Consider the following 20,241-nt stretch of genomic DNA (forward strand, 5'->3'; position numbering starts at 1 on the left):
AAGTTCGAGGTGACGGACACGGTGATGGAGCAGCTCTATATGCTGCAATTCACAGCCGAGCACTGGCAGTACACCGTGTATCCACCGGTCCCGATTTACACCCATGATCCCGACAATGTCTTACGGGCTCGGACGATTACGGAGCTGGCACAGGATCAACGGCTTGTGGAACGCGTTATGTCCTACCCGGGGGCCACCGGGTTCACCACCTTGAACCGCCTTAACAGCACCAACCTGGAGCTGCACGGATCGTCGTCAGTATAGTGCAACATATGGAAGTCGTGCCGGCATATCGGGAGGAGTTTGCGAGAAATCCGTATCGGTTCATGGCGACTGTCGTTGGAGTCGTGGAAAGAATCACTCCCAAACCGGGAACCGGCCCTGAGGACGTTGGATGACGTTGCCATGCGTGAAGAAATCGGTCCTTTTCAGGACCACCAAAAATTCATAGAGATGGAAATATTTTCATTTATTCAATTTACAATTCACATTTGCGAAGGCTGGAAAGGTTCTTGGTAAATTTGATTATAATTATTAATAATTAAATAATTCGATTGACCCTCACATTCAAACATTCAAAAATACCGCGGTAATATTTTTTAGTATTTTTAGTATTAGTATTATCGTAGTATTATTGTAATCGATATACAGCTTATCGCATGTCCACTATGTCCACCATGATGCAATTATACAAGGTGGTCTCGTCGGCAAAAGTTAGTCCCTTAACGTATGCTAGCAATAAGAGCGAGTGAAGGGCACATAGTATAGTGAGTGTGAGTGAGACGGTATATGTTGATGTTGATTAGCCCTTAACAGGCCCGTGGGTTTTAAAATTTTAAAATAAAATGATTTTACTGATATATTAATATTTAAATTTTATGCAGCCATTAATAATTTTTCTTCAACATTTTTAGTTATATTAAAATGTTCTTTTACATAATATATAAAGATTACTTCTAATTCTGTGGTATTTTTTTTATATGCTTTTTATAATTTTGTTGTTGTCGGGACATAAGGGTTAAGAATATATCAAAAAATTCGTCCGTGAAAAACCTTCATCATCAACAAGCAAGCATGCACTGACGATAAGGGACAACACGAACGAACTTCGGCTCCCGACGAGACCACCTTGTATAATTGCATCATGATGTCCACTAAGTCCACTATGTCCACACATCATATTCCTCTTCTGGGAAGAAACTCAATTAAAATGCAACAGAGTTAAATGAGTTTTGTAACTGGGATTGGTAGGGGAAGTGTCGGAGTACAGGATGGGTAATTCGATTTGCAAGTGTAGACTTAAAAAGCTGTAACAAAATCAAGGCAGAACTCGGATTAACAATCCCCAGGAAACGTGTGAGCCAAATTTTACACGGAAATTTGAACCTTTAATATCAAAATAAAGTTGGCAAGTTTAAGATTGAGAGGCGGCAATCCTGGAAAATCAAGTGAGTTTAAAAATTCCGGTGGATAGTTCACGACATCCTCTTCATTAGTTTTCGTATCAACTGAACTGATTAATATGCCCTCATTTCGCCAGGAATGTCATCTGGAATTTTGAAATTTAATTCATTTACATATGGTAACATATTTAATATATTTAATATTTAATTTTATAGAATTTTGTGGCTTTTAGATTTCTTAATTTAGATGCATTTAGCTTCCGCATCCCGCATGCAATGAACTGATGTGTGAGAAGTAGACATAAACACAGTGGATCATCGCAATTCACTCAAGCAGGTGAACATGTGTATGGTATGGCATGTGAATGGTATCGGGCTTCTTCCAGCCGGATAGCGGCTCAATTTTCTGCCACTGCTGCTTCTTCACAAAGTACAGCAGAGCGTCCCCGTCGCGGGCTCCACGATACGGACGGAATTCGCCATCTTTGACGCTGCAAAGGATCACATTAGATGATAGTGTTTGTTTGGTCAGTTCTACGGTTATATTAATGGCTCACTGATAGATGGTGGGCAAGGCTGTGACAAAGAAACGTCCGCTGAGGAATGGCGATGTGGTCACATCGATTTTGGCCACCTCCACTTTGACATCTTTCGCAACGCGTGCAAACCGCTCCCAAGTGGTTCTTGCAAGTTCTTGCAAGCCGGGCACCAAGGGGCAAAGCTGAAAATACACATTAAAACAGTTGCCTTCGAGAAGTGCGGGAGTTGGTGGTTGGCGTGGTTGTTGTTGCAAGCTTGTTGCCGCATTTACACGCCGCATGAGGCACACCCCACACCGGACTGCGACCGCGTTACGTCAGGCGGGGAGGGAGGTAAGGATGGATGTAGAGAGCAGCGAGTCTCTTTGTCTAACTCACAATTCAATCATCCATTCTCCCTTGGGCATCAAGTGCCAATTATCCTCGTCCAGTTCGATTATCTTGCCACCTGGCTGCATTAAGAGACGTTTACATTTCAAGATTTTAAGTGACATTTTACCACAGAAAATTTACATTTTACCAAAGACAACTTGTTTTTGAGTAATGTACCGTCGTATAAATACTTTATAAATACCTATAAATACTTATAAATATTGAAAAATATTGACATTAATATTTATACGATACTAACGTCACTCAATTGTTTGCCTGGTTTCGCTCCAATAACACTTAAACTTTATGGTATGCTATTAAAGTTGTAATTGACTTGTAAGTATTATTACCAATCTCTTGTATGAGAATACAGAAAAATTATGTTTTTTTTTTTACTTTTTCAGGCTATTCTTTTTAATTTTTCTCTCCGTAGGAACCAATCTCCTACATCAAGGAGCATTTTTAAGAAAGGTATTAGCGAAATCGGTTCAGTTGCTCTATAAATTTGCGCTTAGCAGCACATTCAGCGATTCATTTTATACCGAATACTCAAAATGAGTTCGATTCGTGGTGGAAATGGATGTGTGTAACGTCCAGAAGGAATCGTTTCCGACCCCATAAAGTATATACATATATTCTTGATCAGCATCAATAGCCGAGTCGATTGAGCCCTGTCTGTCTGTCTGTCCGTCCCCTTCAGCGCCTAGTGCTCAAAGACTATAAGAGCTAGAGCAACGATGTTTTGGATCCAGACTTCTGTGATATGTCACTGCTACAAAAGTATTTCAAAACTTCGCCCCGCCCACTTCCGCCCCACAAAGGACGAAAATCTGTGGCATCCACAATTTTGAAGATACGAGAAAACCAAAAACGCAGAATCGTAGAAAATGACCATATCTTTTAGACTGCAGAATTTGAATAAGATCGTATTATTATTATAGCCAGCATCAAGAAAACAATTTAATTTTTTGCTTTGCTTAGAGTAAAACATTAGCGCCTAGATTCAGAGACTATAAAAGCTAGAGCAACCAAATTTGGTATCCACACTCCTAATATATCGGACCGAGACGATTGTTTCAAAATTTCGCCACACCCCCTTCCGCCCACACAAAGGACGAAAATCTGTTGCATCCACAATATTGCACATTCGAGAAAACTAAAAACGCAGAATCATAGATAATGACCATATCTATCAGATTGCTGAATCTGGATCAGATCGGATCATTTTTGTAGCCAAAAGCAAGAAATCAATTTTCAGTGGCTACGCAGCGCCCGACGTCACGCTCAGACTGATTTTCTGGCTATCGGGTATCGGGTATAACAGTAGAGTTGCGGTGTCCGCAGCAACTCACAACGTTCCACCTCGTTTTTTCTCGCCCTGTCTCTCTCTAACACACACGTAGCATAGCCGGCTTTGCTTAGAGTAAAACATTAGCGCCTAGATCTCAGAGACTATAAAAGCTAGAGCAACCAAATTTGGTATCCACACTCCTAATATATCGGACCGAGACGAGTTTGTTTCAAAATTTCGCCACACCCCCTTCCGCCCCCGCAAAGGACTAAAATCTGGGGATATTCACAAATCTCAAAGACTATTAAGGCTAGAGTAACCAAATTTGGTATCCGCACTCCTGTTAGATCTTACTATAAAACGTGTATCTCAAAATTTCGCCCCACCCCTTCCGCCCACACAAAGGACGAAAATCTGTTGCATCCACAATATTGCACATTCGAGAAAACTAAAAACGCAGAATCATAGATAATGACCATATCTATCAGATTGCTGAATCTGGATCAGATCGGATCATTTTTGTAGCCAAAAGCAAGAAATCAATTTTCAGTGACTACGCAGCGCCCGACGTCACGCTCAGACTGATTTTCTGGCTATCGGGTATCGGGTATAACAGTAGAGTTGCGGTGTCCGCAGCAACTCACAACGTTCCACCTCGTTTTTTCTCGCCCTGTCTCTCTCTAACACACACGTAGCATAGCCGGCTTTGCTTAGAGTAAAACGTTAGCGCCCAGATCTCAGAGACTATAAAAGCTAGAGCAACCAAATTTGCTTGCGCTCATTCTCATCATTGGCTAGACGGCAATAGTTTAGAGAGCTTACGGCCCGCTCGAAGGCAGTGACGGCGTTGCGGTAACGAAAGCGCTTTACACAGTCCTTGCCATGCATGTGCATGTCTAATGCCTTGGGGTAAACTATTGCAAACTTGTCCCGATCCACAGCTGCCATTGACGCGAAGGCATCTGAGTCCCCGATCAATGTGAAGTGAAGAACTTCGATTTTGAAAAGTCCATCTGAACGTGGTTTAATGCGCGGCGGGCAGCCGATCTCGTGAAATAGCAACTTATAGGATATAATAAATTCGGCTTTTTCATATGGGCGCATGGTAAGTACAGCAGCCTGGAGGCCTTCTAGCACATCGCAACCTGCACCGGTCTCAAAATAGAATTTAGTTCGGCGCATTAATGAGGAATCAAAAGGAGAACTCTCGCCTTCCCAATAACCACTATAGCGCACAGCGACACGTGCCTTGTCTGGCACCAGACCTCGTCCCTGGTGCCCCTCACGGGTGATGCGCATAAAAATGTTCTCATTGATCGGCTCCATCAATTTTTTGAGTTCCTCGAACGATTGGGTCGATGGAGAAGCGAGCTCTTCTTCATCAACATCTGGAGCGTTATCACAATCTTCCATTTCGTCGACATTAAAATCATCATCGCCAGCCCCAAATGTCTGGGCTGGCGACTGTTCTACCTCAAATTGTGAGCCAGAGCCAACAAGTTTTCTAGAAGAGTAAGAGGCAGCGTCTAGGCAGCACATGATTGTGCAAATGTATCAAATTTCGATGCTTACCCAAGTTGCAGTGGTTCCTTGAGCATTTGAGTGCAATATGAAAAATTATCTTCCATTTTTTCCACACTTTTTCCCAACTTTAACTTGTTTGGGTTAATTACAAAAATGCGCTATAGGCAGTGACACCCTCAGAAATATACCAAGTATATACCGATGAAAAAACGACCTTAGCACACTTATGACCTCTTTAATTAAACAGGATAACAAATTGAGTTAAACTGCGAAAAATAATACTGTTTGTAAATCTTTTCTCTGAAATTACAAAAAAAAAAAACACACACACAATATCTTTCACTGTAACAGCGCCAAAATGATTAAATTTTCTTTATTTTTGGTGGAATATTAAAAAACCGCCTTGGGCGACAATGGGTTAATCGTTCCGTCGAGGATGGGAAACCATATTTCTCGATTTTGATTCAAGATATGCTAATTTTAGCCACTCCCTTTTATTGAACTTTTTATATAAAGAAAAAAATGTTGTATCGAAAAAGGTCGAACTGCCCACAAAGTTTTTTTTCTACACGATTAGCTACTTTTAAGTACTCCTGAGTACATATGTATGTATGTAGATGTGCCAGTTCATAGAACGAACAGATAAAACCACACCATGAAAAACGAATAATTCATTAAACATTTCTGCAAATTGATTTGTTCCTTTTGGCTATAAAAATGATCTGATCTGATCCAGATTCAGCAATCTGATAGATATGGTCGTTATCTATGATTCTCCGTTTTTAGTTTTCTCGAATCTGCAATATTGTGGATGCAACAGTTTTTCGTCCTTTGTGGGGGCGGAAGGGGGTGGGGCGAAATTTTGAGATATACGTTTTATAGTGAGATCTAACAGGAGTGCGAATACTAAATTTGGTTACTCTAGCGTTAATAGTCTCTGAGATTTGTGGATGCCCCAGATTTTCGTCCTTTGCGGCGACGGACGGACGGACAGACGGACAGACAGACATGGCTCAATCGACTCGGCTATTGATCAAGAATATATATACTTTATGGGGTCGGAAACGATTCCTTCTGGACGTTACACACATCCACTTTTACCACAAATCTAATATACCCCAATACTCATTTTGAGTATCGGGTATAATTATATAATAAATATAATAATATAATAGTCGCAGAACCCTGTTCCATTCCTCAAGTCCAAGTACCAGGTTCCCTGCTCAGCGCCGCTAATGAGATCTTTAATCTAAGCTGCTCCAAGCACTTCATCATCGACAATTGACTAGTAAATGGCTTGGGCTGTGTCGACAGAATGGCATAGGCGGCATCAGCCATGATCACGGGCTTGCGAGACCACTGGGCCGATTCAGAACCAGTAAGCATTTCAATGGCAGCAGTCAGAATAATTTAAGAGCGTTGTAGCCTCAGGTATACGGTAAGCTTAATCTATAAAGTGTTTGGGTCCGATTTATAGCTACAACTATCAGGTTTTCAGAATTGCAAAGTTGAATACCAGACGAAAGATACTTAAATTATGTGAAAAAAATAACACAGCCTCTGATAGAACCTCAAAAACTGAAAAAAGGAAACAGAAAACAAAATTATTATTATTAAAAATGTATACAGTCCCAAATAGTGTACCGTGTACTCGAAAAAATAAAGCTTGAAAGATTTCCCGTTCAAATTATGTTTATGTCATGAAAATATCTCTATTCGACCAGAAGTTATTAATTTTTCAAGCGGAAATGGCGGAATTTCGCACTGTATATCGGCACGTACGTTTTGAGCTTGAAGCTATTCAAGATTACAGAAATGTGAAGAGTTATATGTAAAACTCTGAAACGATTTCAATAAACCATAAAACGAAAATGTAGCTACCAATTTTCTTCCTGGGAAGATTTAATTTGATGTTGTTGGTGAGAGGGATACATTTTTAAAGCGGAAATAGTCGGCAAACACGACGATCCTTTTTTAAAGAATATGAACTACAGTGTAGTAAGCGAAGTTAGGTTGTTGTTTTTCGCAAGAAAGTTGGTATTAATCTTTATTCTTTATTCTGAATTCTTTATTCGATCGAGTGCCCCAGAATTTGGTTAAATTTCAATTACATAGTACATACATAGTCGTAGCACCGTACAAGTCCGACTCCAAAGGCATGCAACCGACGGTCGAGCCAGACCTGGAGCCCCCGGAGATCCCTAGTATGGAGATCAAGCCTGCGGTGTCAGACGTGGCATCAGTGGTGTCGGATGACATCCTAGATGGTTACGTGTCAGACGTGAGCGATCTCACTAGGGATCTCAAGCACATCGGGGTCGCGGAGGAGCTGGACTCTTCGGAAAGCGACCACGACAGGACAATGGTGGAGGTGAACCTCAGGAATGTCACTGATACTCCTGCAGATAAACCTCCACCATTGTAAGGCAGCATGCGCTGCTCTCCTGCTCCACCTAGCCAAGGGTGGAGCCGACATAGTCCTCATTCAGGAGCCCTGGATCCTCGGAAACAGGGTCTCTGGTCTGAGGACTCCTGACTATAAGCTATACGTAGCTGACTCCGCAGGTAAAACTCGCACCTGCATCCTTGCAAAAAGAGATTTGCACTTATTTTTGCTCCCAAATTTCAGCAATGAAGACCAAACAGCAGTGAGCCTCGAAGGCCAGGGGTGCTCACTGAGAATCTGCTCCACGTACATGGGTCACGACCAACCAGACCCCCCTCCACAGGCGCTCAGGGCGCTAATCACAGACTGCGAGGCCAAGGACACCGGCCTAATCGCAGGGTGCGACGCCAATGCACACCACTGCCAGTGGGGAAGCACTGACACCAACGAAAGGGGTGAGTACCTTTTCAACTATTTACTGACCACTCAGATGGTCCTTTTAAATAGGGGGAGTGATCCCACCTTCATTATTAAAAACCGCAAGGAGGTCCTGGACCTCACACTTGCCTCTCATGAGTTACACGGGAACATCGTATCCTGGAGGGTCCTGGAAGAGCACTCCTTCTCGGACCACAGGTACGTGGAAACCGTATTCTCTTTTTCACTACCGAGACCAGCTCAATTTCGGAACCTTAGGCGGACAAACTGGGCTCGGTACTCAGACCACCTCTGTCGTGTTCTCCCTGAGACTCCACCTGAGGAGGAGATCTCCAGGGAAGCCACGACTCATCTCACCTCTAGCAAGAGCAGAGGCCGGAAGAAACCTGAATGGTGGAATCCGAAACTGAGGGAACTCCGGAAAGCCTCCCGAAGACTCTTCAATAAAGCTAAGGCTGAAAACGCTGAGCAGAACTGGGCCGATTACAAGGCCAGTCTGTCAGTTTACAATAAAGAACTGAGGAAAGCCAAACGCGGCTCATGGCGTAAGTTCTGTAGCGACATTGAGAATAACTCGGAAGCCTCGCGCTTGCGCAAAGTTCTCTCGAAGACTACACCCACTCTGGGCTACCTGAAGAACGCCGACCAATCATGGACAACGTCCAGCAATGAGTCGCTAAATCTTCTCCTTAACACCCACTTTCCCGGCTGCGATGAAAACAGACCACACTACATCGCGGCTCCCTCCGTTGCCTCAAGTGTTATCATGAACCTGCTAAGCCAGGAGAACATTTCCTGGGCAATAAAAAGCTTCAAACCATACAAATCCGCGGGACCAGATGGCATCATCCCTGCCCAACTGATTCACGCTGGACAAAAAGCCACTAATTGGCTCAAAAGGATATACGAGGGAATCTTCTCCCTTGGATATATCCCGGAAGCCTGGCTTCACACCAAAGTCGTCTTCATCCCCAAGGCAGGCAAGCCCTCGCACACTGCCCCAAAGATTTCAGACCCATAAGTCTATCGTCCTTCCTTCTGAAGACGATGGAACGGACGTACGAATCTATATTGCCATCACGGTTATTCTGTTTCTGTTAATCGAACAGATCCGGAATCTCAAGTGGCTGGTTCCGTTCTCGCTGATGGCCAATGTGTTCATTGTGATTACCTTCGTGATTGTCCTGTACTACATGTTTGCGGAGCCACTAGTCTACTCTGATAAGCCGCTGATCGCCCCGGCCGCACACATTCCCCTCTTCTTTGCAACGGTCATCTTCGCCATGGAGGCAATGATGGAGTGATGCCCTTGTAGAACTCAATGCGCAAGCCTCAGCAATTCCTCGGATGTCCTGGTGTTCTTAACATGGCTATGATAACTCTGGTGGTGCTTTGGCTTACAGTTCTACGTGCCTAACGAGGTCCTCTGGAAATTATTAATACCATAAAGTTTTGTTTTGCTCTTAGGGAGAACTTAAAAACTATATGTGTGACTGAATTATGTAATTGCGTTCAATGACTGGGAGCGCAATCACTGTCGTCATCTTCCTCCTCATCGTCGTCTTCGCTGGCATTGTTTTTGCGTCATCGCTATCCTCGCTTTCGCTTTTCTTTTAGTTCTTATCCTTATCATCAGCGGTGGAGTCTTCGGGATTTCCTTGTCCTTTTTTTGATCGTTGGTGCTGGATTCATCATCGGAGATGAGTTCCTTGCTCTTGAAGCCACTGCCAGAGGTATTTGCTTTCTTTGATGGCTATGGGTCAGATTTGCGTTTCTTGGTTGCCTTGCTGGAGCCTCCTTTGTCGTCCTCACTGCCACCGCCCGCTCCGCACTTGTAGTTGCGCATATCTTCCCGATAGCGAAGCTTATTCTCTCCCGTTTTGACTTGTCCTTGAGCTCCTTTGGTTTTTCGGTTCTGATAGCCGGATTTTCGCGCTTAATTCTTTAACGGGTATCATTAAGCCACAACATGAAGGCGAGAGTCCCTCTTTTGCGTTTTCTGGTATCGTTCTTCTTGTTTGATTTTTTTCTGCGGGATAGACAAATATTTAATACAGTTTACCTTTCTTTTCCTTGTGTTTTTTTTTGGGCGAACCATCAGAACCACACCCACATCGTTATCCAGATCTAGAAAGTTCTCAAAGTTCAGCTGAACATCGTGAAAGACCAGTTTGGCCTGTTCCTGTTGAAGATGTAGCGAAATAGAGGAAGGAAAAAGGATTAGCATGCGGATGATATCCACAGAACAGGGGTCGGCACGGCCTAATCTATTGTCCACCGTTACGATATGTCCCGTTACGATATGCCGCATCGCGCAAACAATTACACAAGCTTATACGAATATTCCAAACGGAAAACATACTGAAGAATTGTTGCCCGCCCCTACAAATAGTTTGAAACGACATACAATTGCGAGGTGTCGTTTTCTAAAGGGAAAACGAGGGGGAACGTTGTGAGTTGCTGCGGAGACCGCAACTCTACATTTATACCCGATACTTAGTCAGTATGGCTCTCCTCCGGCAGACGCCGCGAATATTAAAAGACACGACAAAGAGTGCGTGCGAGAGAGACAGAAAATCAGTCTGACCGTGACGTCGGGCGCAGCCACTGCAAATTGATTTGTTCCTTTTGGCTATAAAAATAATCTGATCTGATCCAGATTCAGCAATCTGATGGATATGGTCGCTGTCTATGATTCTGCGTTTTTATTTTTCTCGAATCTGCAATATTGTGGATGCAACAGATTTTCGTCCTTTGTGTGGGCGGAAGAGGGTGGGGCGAAATTTTGAGATATACGTTTTATAGTGAGATCTAACAGGAGTGCGAATACTAAATTTGGTTACTCTAGCGTTAATAGTCTCTGAGATTTGTGGATGCCCCAGATTTTCGTGCTTTGCGGGGGCGGAAGGGGGTGTGGCGAAATTTTGACACAAAACGGTCAAGGTCCGATATCACCGGAGTGTGGATATCAAAATTGGTTGCCCTGGCTCTTATAGGTTCTGAGATCCTTGATCTCATATTTTGCAATTGGCAAAACCGACCATGAAACCTGTGTGTTAGAGAGAGACAGCGCGAGAAAGAATGAAATTGTTTTCTTGATTCTGGCTATAATAATTATAAGATCTGGTTCAGATTTTGCACTCTAGAAGGTATAGTCATCTTCTACGATTCTGCGTTTTAAGTTTTTTCGTATCTTTGAAATTGTGGATGCTACAGATTTTCGGCTTTTGTGGGGGCGGAAGTGGGCGAAGCAATGTCTTGAAACCTTCTTAGTGACATATCACAGAAGTCCGGATATAAAATGTCGTTGCTCTAGCTCTAATAGTCTTTGAGCACTAGGCGCTAATAGGGACGGACAGACGGACGGACAGACGGACAGACAGACAGGACTCAATCGACTCGGCTATTGATGCTGATCAAGAAAATATATACTTTATGGGGTCGGAAACGATTCCTTCTGGACGTTACACACATCCATTTTCCACAAACCTAATATACCCCAATACTCATTTTGAGTATCGGGTATAATAATAGTAAATAAGCTATATAAATTTCTTGTATATTATTCTAAAATACATATACAAATCTGTAAAATGGTTGGGCCGATTGATTAATTGTAGAATTTTTTCTTCCAGCCCTACAATAGATACGTTGGTCCAGATTCTGCATTACTTCGTCATTACTCTTGATTCTGCACAACAATGGCTGTTGGTTGTCCCCAAAGGAGGTGAAGGTGGATTGGAAAAAGTCACATGGCAAAACTGTACACTATGTCAATAAGAAAAAAGTGCACCATACCGCCGTCTGTTTCCCTTACAATCGTTTGTTGCCTTGACGCCTATCCGGCTTTCTGAATTCTGTAATGCCGAAATGGATAAATGCAGTTGCTGCGAGGAGGAATCCGTCAAATTACAAAAAATAAAATTTTGTAAGTACATCTCCTCTCATTTTTGTAGTATTTTATTTTTATTTCTAATTGATTGTCGGAGACACTTGTGTACCTGGCCATGAAGGGCCGCAAAAAGTACACCGCTAAAGAGCTCCAACGGCTGCGCGGCAAGGACTCCGAAATCAGCAAGGAACTGAATCTGCAAACTGATCCTCGGCGAGTCACAGAAACAGAATAATCAGCCCAAGATCATTAATCTGGCTGGTCTACGACGTCCCGTCACAAGGAAGGGTCTGGCGATATCTGTTCTGCTGCAGATCTTCCAGCAGTGGACCGGCATCAACGCCATTCTCTTCTTTTCTACTTCCATATTCGAAGATGTGCGATGTCACACATCTGACCACCACTCAGGGGCAGTGGCCATTAATGACAAGGTCGGTCGCCGTATTCTTCTGCTGATCTCTGGCGTCTTCATGGCTATCACAACGTTCATAATGGGCGTCTACTTTCAGATGAGTGAAAGCGGTCCAGATTCGGTGGTCGAGTCGTATCCGATGTCGTATCCAAGCATTCGAGACTACACCGACTCTGGTCTACCTGAAGAACGCCGACCAATCATGGACAACGTCCAGCAATGAGTCGCTAAATCTTCTCCTTAACACCCACTTTCCCGGCTGCGATGAAAACAGACCACACTACATCGCGGCTCCCTCCGTTGCCTCAAGTGTTATCATGAACCTGCTAAGCCAGGAGACCATTTCCTGGGCAATAAAAAGCTTCAAACCATACAAATCCGCGGGACCAGATGGCATCATCCCTGCCCAACTGATTCACGCTGGACAAAAAGCCACTAATTGGCTCAAAAGGATATACGAGGGAATCTTCTCCCTTGGATATATCCCGGAAGCCTGGCTTCACACCAAAGTCGTCTTCATCCCCAAGGCAGGCAAGCCCTCGCACACTGCCCCCAAAGATTTCAGACCCATAAGTCTATCGTCCTTCCTTCTGAAGACGATGGAACGGACGTACGAATCTATATTGCCATCACGGTTATTCTGTTCCTGTTAATCGAACAGATCCGGAATCTCAAGTGGCTGGTTCCGTTCTCGCTGATGGCCAATGTGTTCATTGTGATTACCTTCGTGATTGTCCTGTACTACATGTTTGACGAGCCACTAGTCTACTCTGATAAGCCGCTGATCGCCCCGGCCGCACACATTCCCCTCTTCTTTGCAACGGTCATCTTCGCCATGGAGGCAATGATGGAGTGATGCCCTTGTAGAACTCAATGCGCAAGCCTCAGCAATTCCTCGGATGTCCTGGTGTTCTTAACATGGCTATGATAACTCTGGTGGTGCTTTGGCTTACAGTTCTACGTGCCTAACGAGGTCCTCTGGAAATTATTAATACCATAAAGTTTTGTTTTGCTCTTAGGGAGAACTTAAAAACTATATGTGTGACTGAATTATGTAATTGCGTTCAATGACTGGGAGCCCAATCACTGTCGTCATCTTCCTCCTCATCGTCGTCTTCGCTGGCATTGTTTTTGCGTCATCGCTATCCTCGCTTTCGCTTTTCTTTTAGTTCTTATCCTTATCATCATCGGTGGAGTCTTCGGGATTTCCTTGTCCTTTTTTTGATCGTTGGTGCTGGATTCATCATCGGAGATGAGTTCCTTGCTCTTGAAGCCACTGCCAGAGGTATTTGCTTTCTTTGATGGCTATGGGTCAGATTTGCGTTTCTTGGTTGCCTTGCTGGAGCCTTCTTTGTCGTCCTCACTGCCACCGCCCGCTCCGCACTTGTAGTTGCGCATATCTTCCCGATAGCGAAGCTTATTCTCTCCCGTTTTGACTTGTCCTTGAGCTCCTTTGGTTTTTCGGTTCTGATAGCCGGATTTTCGCGCTTAATTCTTTAACGGGTATCATTAAGCCACAACATGAAGGCGAGAGTCCCTCTTTTGCGTTTTCTGGTATCGTTCTTCTTGTTTGATTTTTTTCTGCGGGATAGACAAATATTTAATACAGTTTACCTTTCTTTTCCTTGTGTTTTTTTTTGGGCGAACCATCAGAACCACACCCACATCGTTATCCAGATCTAGAAAGTTCTCAAAGTTCAGCTGAACATCGTGAAAGACCAGTTTGGCCTGTTCCTGTTGAAGATGTAGCGAAATAGAGGAAGGAAAAAGGATTAGCATGCGGATGATATCCACAGAACAGGGGTCGGCACGGCCTAATCTATTGTCCACCGTTACGATATGTCCCGTTACGATATGCCGCATCGCGCAAACAATTACACAAGGTTATACGAATATTCCAAACGGAAAACATACTGAAGAATTGTTGCCCGCCCCCTACAAATAGTTTGAAACGACATACAATTGCGAGGTGTCGTTTTCTAAAGGGAAAACGAGGGGGAACGTTGTGAGTTGCTGCGGAGACCGCAACTCTACATTTATACCCGATACTTAGTCAGTATGGCTCTCCTCCGGCAGACGCCGCGAATATTAAAAGACACGACAAAGAGTGCGTGCGAGAGAGACAGAAAATCAGTCTGACCGTGACGTCGGGCGCAGCCACTGCAAATTGATTTGTTCCTTTTGGCTATAAAAATAATCTGATCTGATCCAGATTCAGCAATCTGATGGATATGGTCGCTGTCTATGATTCTGCGTTTTTATTTTTCTCGAATCTGCAATATTGTGGATGCAACAGATTTTCGTCCTTTGTGTGGGCGGAAGAGGGTGGGGCGAAATTTTGAGATATACGTTTTATAGTGAGATCTAACAGGAGTGCGAATACTAAATTTGGTTACTCTAGCGTTAATAGTCTCTGAGATTTGTGGATGCCCCAGATTTTCGTGCTTTGCGGGGGCGGAAGGGGGTGTGGCGAAATTTTGACACAAAACGGTCAAGGTCCGATATCACCGGAGTGTGGATATCAAAATTGGTTGCCCTGGCTCTTATAGGTTCTGAGATCCTTGATCTCATATTTTGCAATTGGCAAAACCGACCATGAAACCTGTGTGTTAGAGAGAGACAGCGCGAGAAAGAATGAAATTGTTTTCTTGATTCTGGCTATAATAATTATAAGATCTGGTTCAGATTTTGCACTCTAGAAGGTATAGTCATCTTCTACGATTCTGCGTTTTAAGTTTTTTCGTATCTTTGAAATTGTGGATGCTACAGATTTTCGGCTTTTGTGGGGCGGAAGTGGGCGAAGCAATGTCTTGAAACCTTCTTAGTGACATATCACAGAAGTCCGGATATAAAATGTCGTTGCTCTAGCTCTAATAGTCTTTGAGCACTAGGCGCTAATAGGGACGGACAGACGGACGGACAGACGGACAGACAGACAGGGCTCAATCGACTCGGCTATTGATGCTGATCAAGAAAATATATACTTTATGGGGTCGGAAACGATTCCTTCTGGACGTTACACACATCCATTTTCCACAAACCTAATATACCCCAATACTCATTTTGAGTATCGGGTATAATAATAGTAAATAAGCTATATAAATTTCTTGTATATTATTCTAAAATACATATACAAATCTGTAAAATGGTTGGGCCGATTGATTAATTGTAGAATTTTTTCTTCCAGCCCTACAATAGATACGTTGGTCCAGATTCTGCATTACTTCGTCATTACTCTTGATTCTGCAGAACAATGGCTGTTGGTTGTCCCCAAAGGAGGTGAAGGTGGATTGGAAAAAGTCACATGGCAAAACTGTACACTATGTCAATAAGAAAAAAGTGCACCATACCGCCGTCTGTTTCCCTTACAATCGTTTGTTGCCTTGACGCCTATCCGGCTTTCTGAATTCTGTAATGCCGAAATGGATAAATGCAGTTGCTGCGAGGAGGAATCCGTCAAATTACAAAAAATAAAATTTTGTAAGTACATCTCCTCTCATTTTTGTAGTATTTTATTTTTATTTCTAATTGATTGTCGGAGACACTTGTGTACCTGGCCATGAAGGGCCGCAAAAAGTACACCGCTAAAGAGCTCCAACGGCTGCGCGGCAAGGACTGCGAAATCAGCAAGGAACTGAATCTGCAAACTGATCCTCGGCGAGTCACAGAAACAGAATAATCAGCCCAAGATCATTAATCTGGCTGGTCTACGACGTCCCGTCACAAGGAAGGGTCTGGCGATATCTGTTCTGCTGCAGATCTTCCAGCAGTGGACCGGCATCAACGCCATTCTCTTCTTTTCTACTTCCATATTCGAAGATGTGCGATGTCACACATCTGACCACCACTCAGGGGGCAGTGGCCATTAATGACAAGGTCGGTCGCCGTATTCTTCTGCTGATCTCTGGCGTCTTCATGGCTATCACAACGTTCATAATGGGCGTCTACTTTCAGATGAGTGAAAGCGGTCCAGATTCGGTGGTCGAGTCGTATCCGATGTCGTATCCAAGCATTCGAGACAGACCGAGTCTTATCTCAGTCAAACAGAATCGTAGCAGGACAGAACCCTTGGAAGATCCGAACATAACAAGTCATTGCTTGCCAGTTTAGACCCCATATCTAGCACTTTTTCTAATACCTTTTGTAATATTTTTGAGAATTTTGTAGTATTTTCTAGTATTTATTATTGAATCACCTCGTTGTGCTAATCCAATAAAGTAACGAGGTGGAACGTTGTGAGTTGCTGCGGACACCGCAACTCTACAGTTATACCCGATACTAAGTCAGTATGGCTCTCCTGATATTGAACCACACGACAAAGAGTGCGTGCGAGAGAGACAGAAAATCAGTCTGAGTGTGACGTCGGGCGCTGCGTAGCCACTGAAAATTGATTTCTTGCTTTTGGCTACAAAAATGATCCGATCTGATCCAGATTCAGCAATCTGATAGATATGGTCATTATCTATGATTTTAGTTTTCTCGAATGTGCAATATTGTGGATGCAACAGATTTTCGTCCTTTGTGGGGGCGGAAGGGGGTGGGGCGAAATTCTGAGATATACGTTTTATAGTGAGATCTAACAGAAGTGCGGATACCAAATTTTGTTACTCTAGCCTTAATAGTCTCTGAGATTTGTGGATGCCCCAGATTTTCGTCCTTTGCGGTGGCGGAAGGGGGTGTGGCGAAATTTTGACACGAAACGGTCAAGGTCCGATATCACAGGAGTGTGGATACCAAATTTGGTTGCTCTGGCTCTTATAGGTTCTGAGATCCTTGAACTCATATTTTGCAATCGGCAAAACCGACTATGAAACCTGTATGTTAGAGAGAGACAGAGCGAGAAAGAATGAAATTGTTTTCTTGATTCTGGCTATAATCATTATACGATCTGGTTCAGATTTTGCACTGTAGAAGATATGGTCATCCTCACCGATTCTGCGTTTTTGGTTTTATCGTCTCTTTAAAAATGTGGATGCCACAGATTTTCGTCCTTTGTGGGGGCGGAAGTGGGCGGGGCGAAGTTTTGAAATATTTTTGTAGCAGTGACATATCACAGAAGTCTGGATCCAAAACATCGTTGCTCTAGCTCTTATAGTCTTTGAGCACTAGGCGCTGAAGGGGACGGACGGACGGACGGACGGACAGACGGACAGACAGACAGGGCTCAATCGACTCGGCTATTGATGCTGATCAAGAATATATATACTTTATGGGGTCGGAAACGATTCCTTCTGGACATTACACACATCCACTTTTACCACAAATCTAATATACCCCAATACTCATTTTGAGTATCGGGTATAAAAATCGAGTAAATGCCATTTAAAGCCACGTCCTAGGCCATATCGAATACTTATTCGTGATAAGCATGAAATTCCTAATAAAAATCATAATCATAATTTAGAAATAAAAATCCCAGGTGTTTAAAAAATGTCGGGGGAAAAGGCATTTCAAAAAGCGGAAAACTAAAGTTTTTGCTTATTCCGGTGCGTAAATATGTATGTACGATATGATTTAATATCTAAATACAAAAAAGAATATAAATTCATAAAGATAATACGTATATGAATATGTATATTGTAAGTGCACAATTGTGACGTTATATCGCTGTTGTAGTCGAAACTCGTAGGTCATCATTCTACTTTCCTACAACTCTCCCACCTCGTGCAGATAGGCGCCGAGAAGTTTGGTCTGGTAAATGAAAAGGTTTTAATCGCTGCTCACAACGAAAACTATGTTAATTGGAAACCTACCCCTTCAATGTAGTTGTAAATGTCGATCTTTTCATTTTGAGAATGAGCACCATCATCGCAAGCACCCACAGGCACCAGGATGACATTATTTCCAGTCGCTTCCTGCAATGTGAGGGTGACAGGAATGGAGCCGCCTTCGCGAGTCATGTCAGGTTCCACATTGAACACATGCTTGATAGCACGCTTCGCAGCCTCGTAGTGTGGGTGGTTGGGATCCTCAGTCCAGGGCTTGCCAGCTGACAGCATGACGACCTAAATGCGTAAGATCAAAAGCTGGTTAGCCTGCATCAATGTTTGGGGACCTGTAATAAACAGACCTTCATCTTGTTCGGTGAGCCACGCTCCACCCATTTATCATTGATGTACTTTACAACGCAGTCCTCAATGTGCTTTGGGTCTTGGTCGGGTACTAAACGAATGGAAAACTTGCCAATGACCGTCGCCGTTATGCGGCAGCTGCTCGACACCAACGTCTTTCCTGCAGGAGATTACACCGATTACAGAGATTTACTATGTAGATGTGCAGATTAGATTAAATTACTTATACTCGGCCACTTCAAAGTCGATGTTCTCGTAGATTTCTTTCTCGTTTTTTAGCTGCGGAGCCACCTATTAGGTGTGGTATTGAGGACTTTAATAACTAGTCGCTTGTTATTTAATATGACCACTCACGTCACGATCCACTCCTGGAATCAATATATTGGTGTCCTTGTCGACGAGGACGCTGAGCAGGTAGCAAAGATCTGGCATTGCTTCATGAACGGTTCCACCGAAAACTCCACTGTGCAGATCCTTAGTGGCACACTCTACCTCCAACTGGAAATAAGCCAAGCCACGGAGACCATAGGTGAGGCAGGGACGTTTCTTTCCCAACCAGTAGTTGTCCGAAATGCAAACGTAGTCAACATCAGCAAGGAAATCATTTTTGCGTTCCATCAAGAGATCGTCGAGGCCTTCGCTGCCACTCTCCTCCATTCCCTCGAACACAAACTTAACGTTAAGTGGCAGTGGAATGTTCAGCTTCTGGTATGCCTCGATCGCATGAATCCAGCACAGGACAGGTCCCTTGTCGTCGGATGCCCCGCGGCCAAACAGCTTTCCATCGACCTCAGTGAGCACAAAAGGATCGGTGTCCCAGCCGTCCTCCTTCAAGGCAGGCTGCACATCAAGGTGGCCATAGACCAAGACAGTCTTCTTAGTGGGGTCCTTGCCCAGAGTCCCCAGCAGCACCTTTGGCAACGGAATTATCTGGCCGCTCGGCAGGGTCTGCTTACCCACATCTGCAAGCTCGATTTCTGTGCCCAATGCCTTTAGCTTGTCAGCGGTCCAGTCAACCATGCGATCGATTTCGCCGCGCTTATCAGGCCAAGCCGAAACGGACTGAATCCCCACAGCGGTTTTTAGAGCGCCTATGTAATCGCCTTTCCTGCCATCAACGAAGCTAGAAAAAATGTAATCATTTTATGACCAACAGATATGGGCGTGTGAAATTAATAATAGGAAACCACATGTTCTATGAACTAGAAAAATATGGATAATCGTGCTTGCGGTTTCTTTTCTCTCTTTTCTCTTTTCTATTCACCCCTCGCCCATCACACATCTAACAAAGAAAGCGATAAAGAGAAGAAATTTTTGCAACGTATTCCAGCCAGCGGTCGTCCGAGATAATATGCAAAACACCCCCACCCATTAATGTACTCGTACATATAAAGATAGCGTGAAGCATATATGCACGAATATCTTTATGTTCGTGCAAATGAAATGGGAAAACAAGCATTTAGCCATCTTTTTCCTGTCGTCCCTTATCAGGCGATCTCTTTTCTCTTATTTTTGCGGCACAGCGTATCTGACGTCAAAATCGGCAGGCAACAGGATTTCAAGTTATCCCTGCCACCCACACAATCAATCTTTTTTTTACTTACGCGAAGAATTGCTGAAGTTCACTGGGAAGCGCTGACATTTTTTTAATATTTTTATTTTTAACTTCGCCGTAGTTTAAATAGTTTTTCGAACAACAGCTGTGCAGTGTGACCGTGAACTTACCACCCAAATATACCATCTGATTCTCAAAAATATACCAAAATATACCCTTACATTCTTCAGATCAATCTCCACCACTGTAAAGCAGCATCCGCTGCTGTTATACTCCGCCTCGAAGAGAGCGGAGCAGACGTAGCCCTGATCCAGGAACCTTGGATAGTGGGAGACAAGGTTTGTGGACTAGGGTCGAA

General features: G+C 43.6%; 1 protein-coding gene, 1 long non-coding RNA gene and 1 pseudogene across 4 annotated transcripts; all 3 read right to left on the reverse strand.

Moving 5' to 3' along the window:
* Positions 1 to 1,077: 1,077 nt before the first annotated feature.
* LOC117190258 (inactive peptidyl-prolyl cis-trans isomerase shutdown-like) lies at positions 1,078 to 5,304 on the reverse strand. 2 transcript variants are annotated; one of them, XR_004473660.1, is made up of 2 exons: positions 5,178 to 5,304; positions 1,078 to 1,549 (listed from the first exon to the last, which is right to left on the reverse strand). XR_004473660.1 is itself a non-coding variant. In XM_033395315.1 (2 exons), the coding sequence occupies exons 1-2, from the start codon at positions 5,231 to 5,233 to the stop codon at positions 4,359 to 4,361; spliced, it is 807 nt and encodes a 268-aa protein (XP_033251206.1). In that variant the 5' UTR covers positions 5,234 to 5,304; the 3' UTR covers positions 4,344 to 4,358. The 2 variants fall into 2 exon arrangements, 1 of the variants encoding a protein (XP_033251206.1); XM_033395315.1 differs by lacking the exon at positions 1,078 to 1,549 and adding an exon at positions 4,344 to 5,109.
* Positions 1,823 to 2,470, reverse strand: LOC117190304. 2 transcript variants are annotated; one of them, XR_004473664.1, is made up of 4 exons: positions 2,456 to 2,470; positions 2,321 to 2,394; positions 1,961 to 2,124; positions 1,823 to 1,894 (listed from the first exon to the last, which is right to left on the reverse strand). It is a non-coding gene; the product is annotated as an uncharacterized LOC117190304 (long non-coding RNA). The 2 variants fall into 2 exon arrangements; XR_004473663.1 differs by lacking the exon at positions 2,456 to 2,470 and having other exon boundaries at positions 2,321 to 2,413.
* Positions 5,305 to 17,748: 12,444 nt separating the features above from the next.
* Positions 17,749 to 19,985, reverse strand: LOC117190929 (annotated as a pseudogene).
* Between the last annotated feature and the right edge of the window lie 256 nt (positions 19,986 to 20,241).

Source organism: Drosophila miranda (genome assembly GCF_003369915.1).
Source record: "Drosophila miranda strain MSH22 chromosome Y unlocalized genomic scaffold, D.miranda_PacBio2.1 Contig_Y1_pilon, whole genome shotgun sequence".
NCBI classification, from domain to species: domain Eukaryota; kingdom Metazoa; phylum Arthropoda; class Insecta; order Diptera; family Drosophilidae; genus Drosophila; species Drosophila miranda.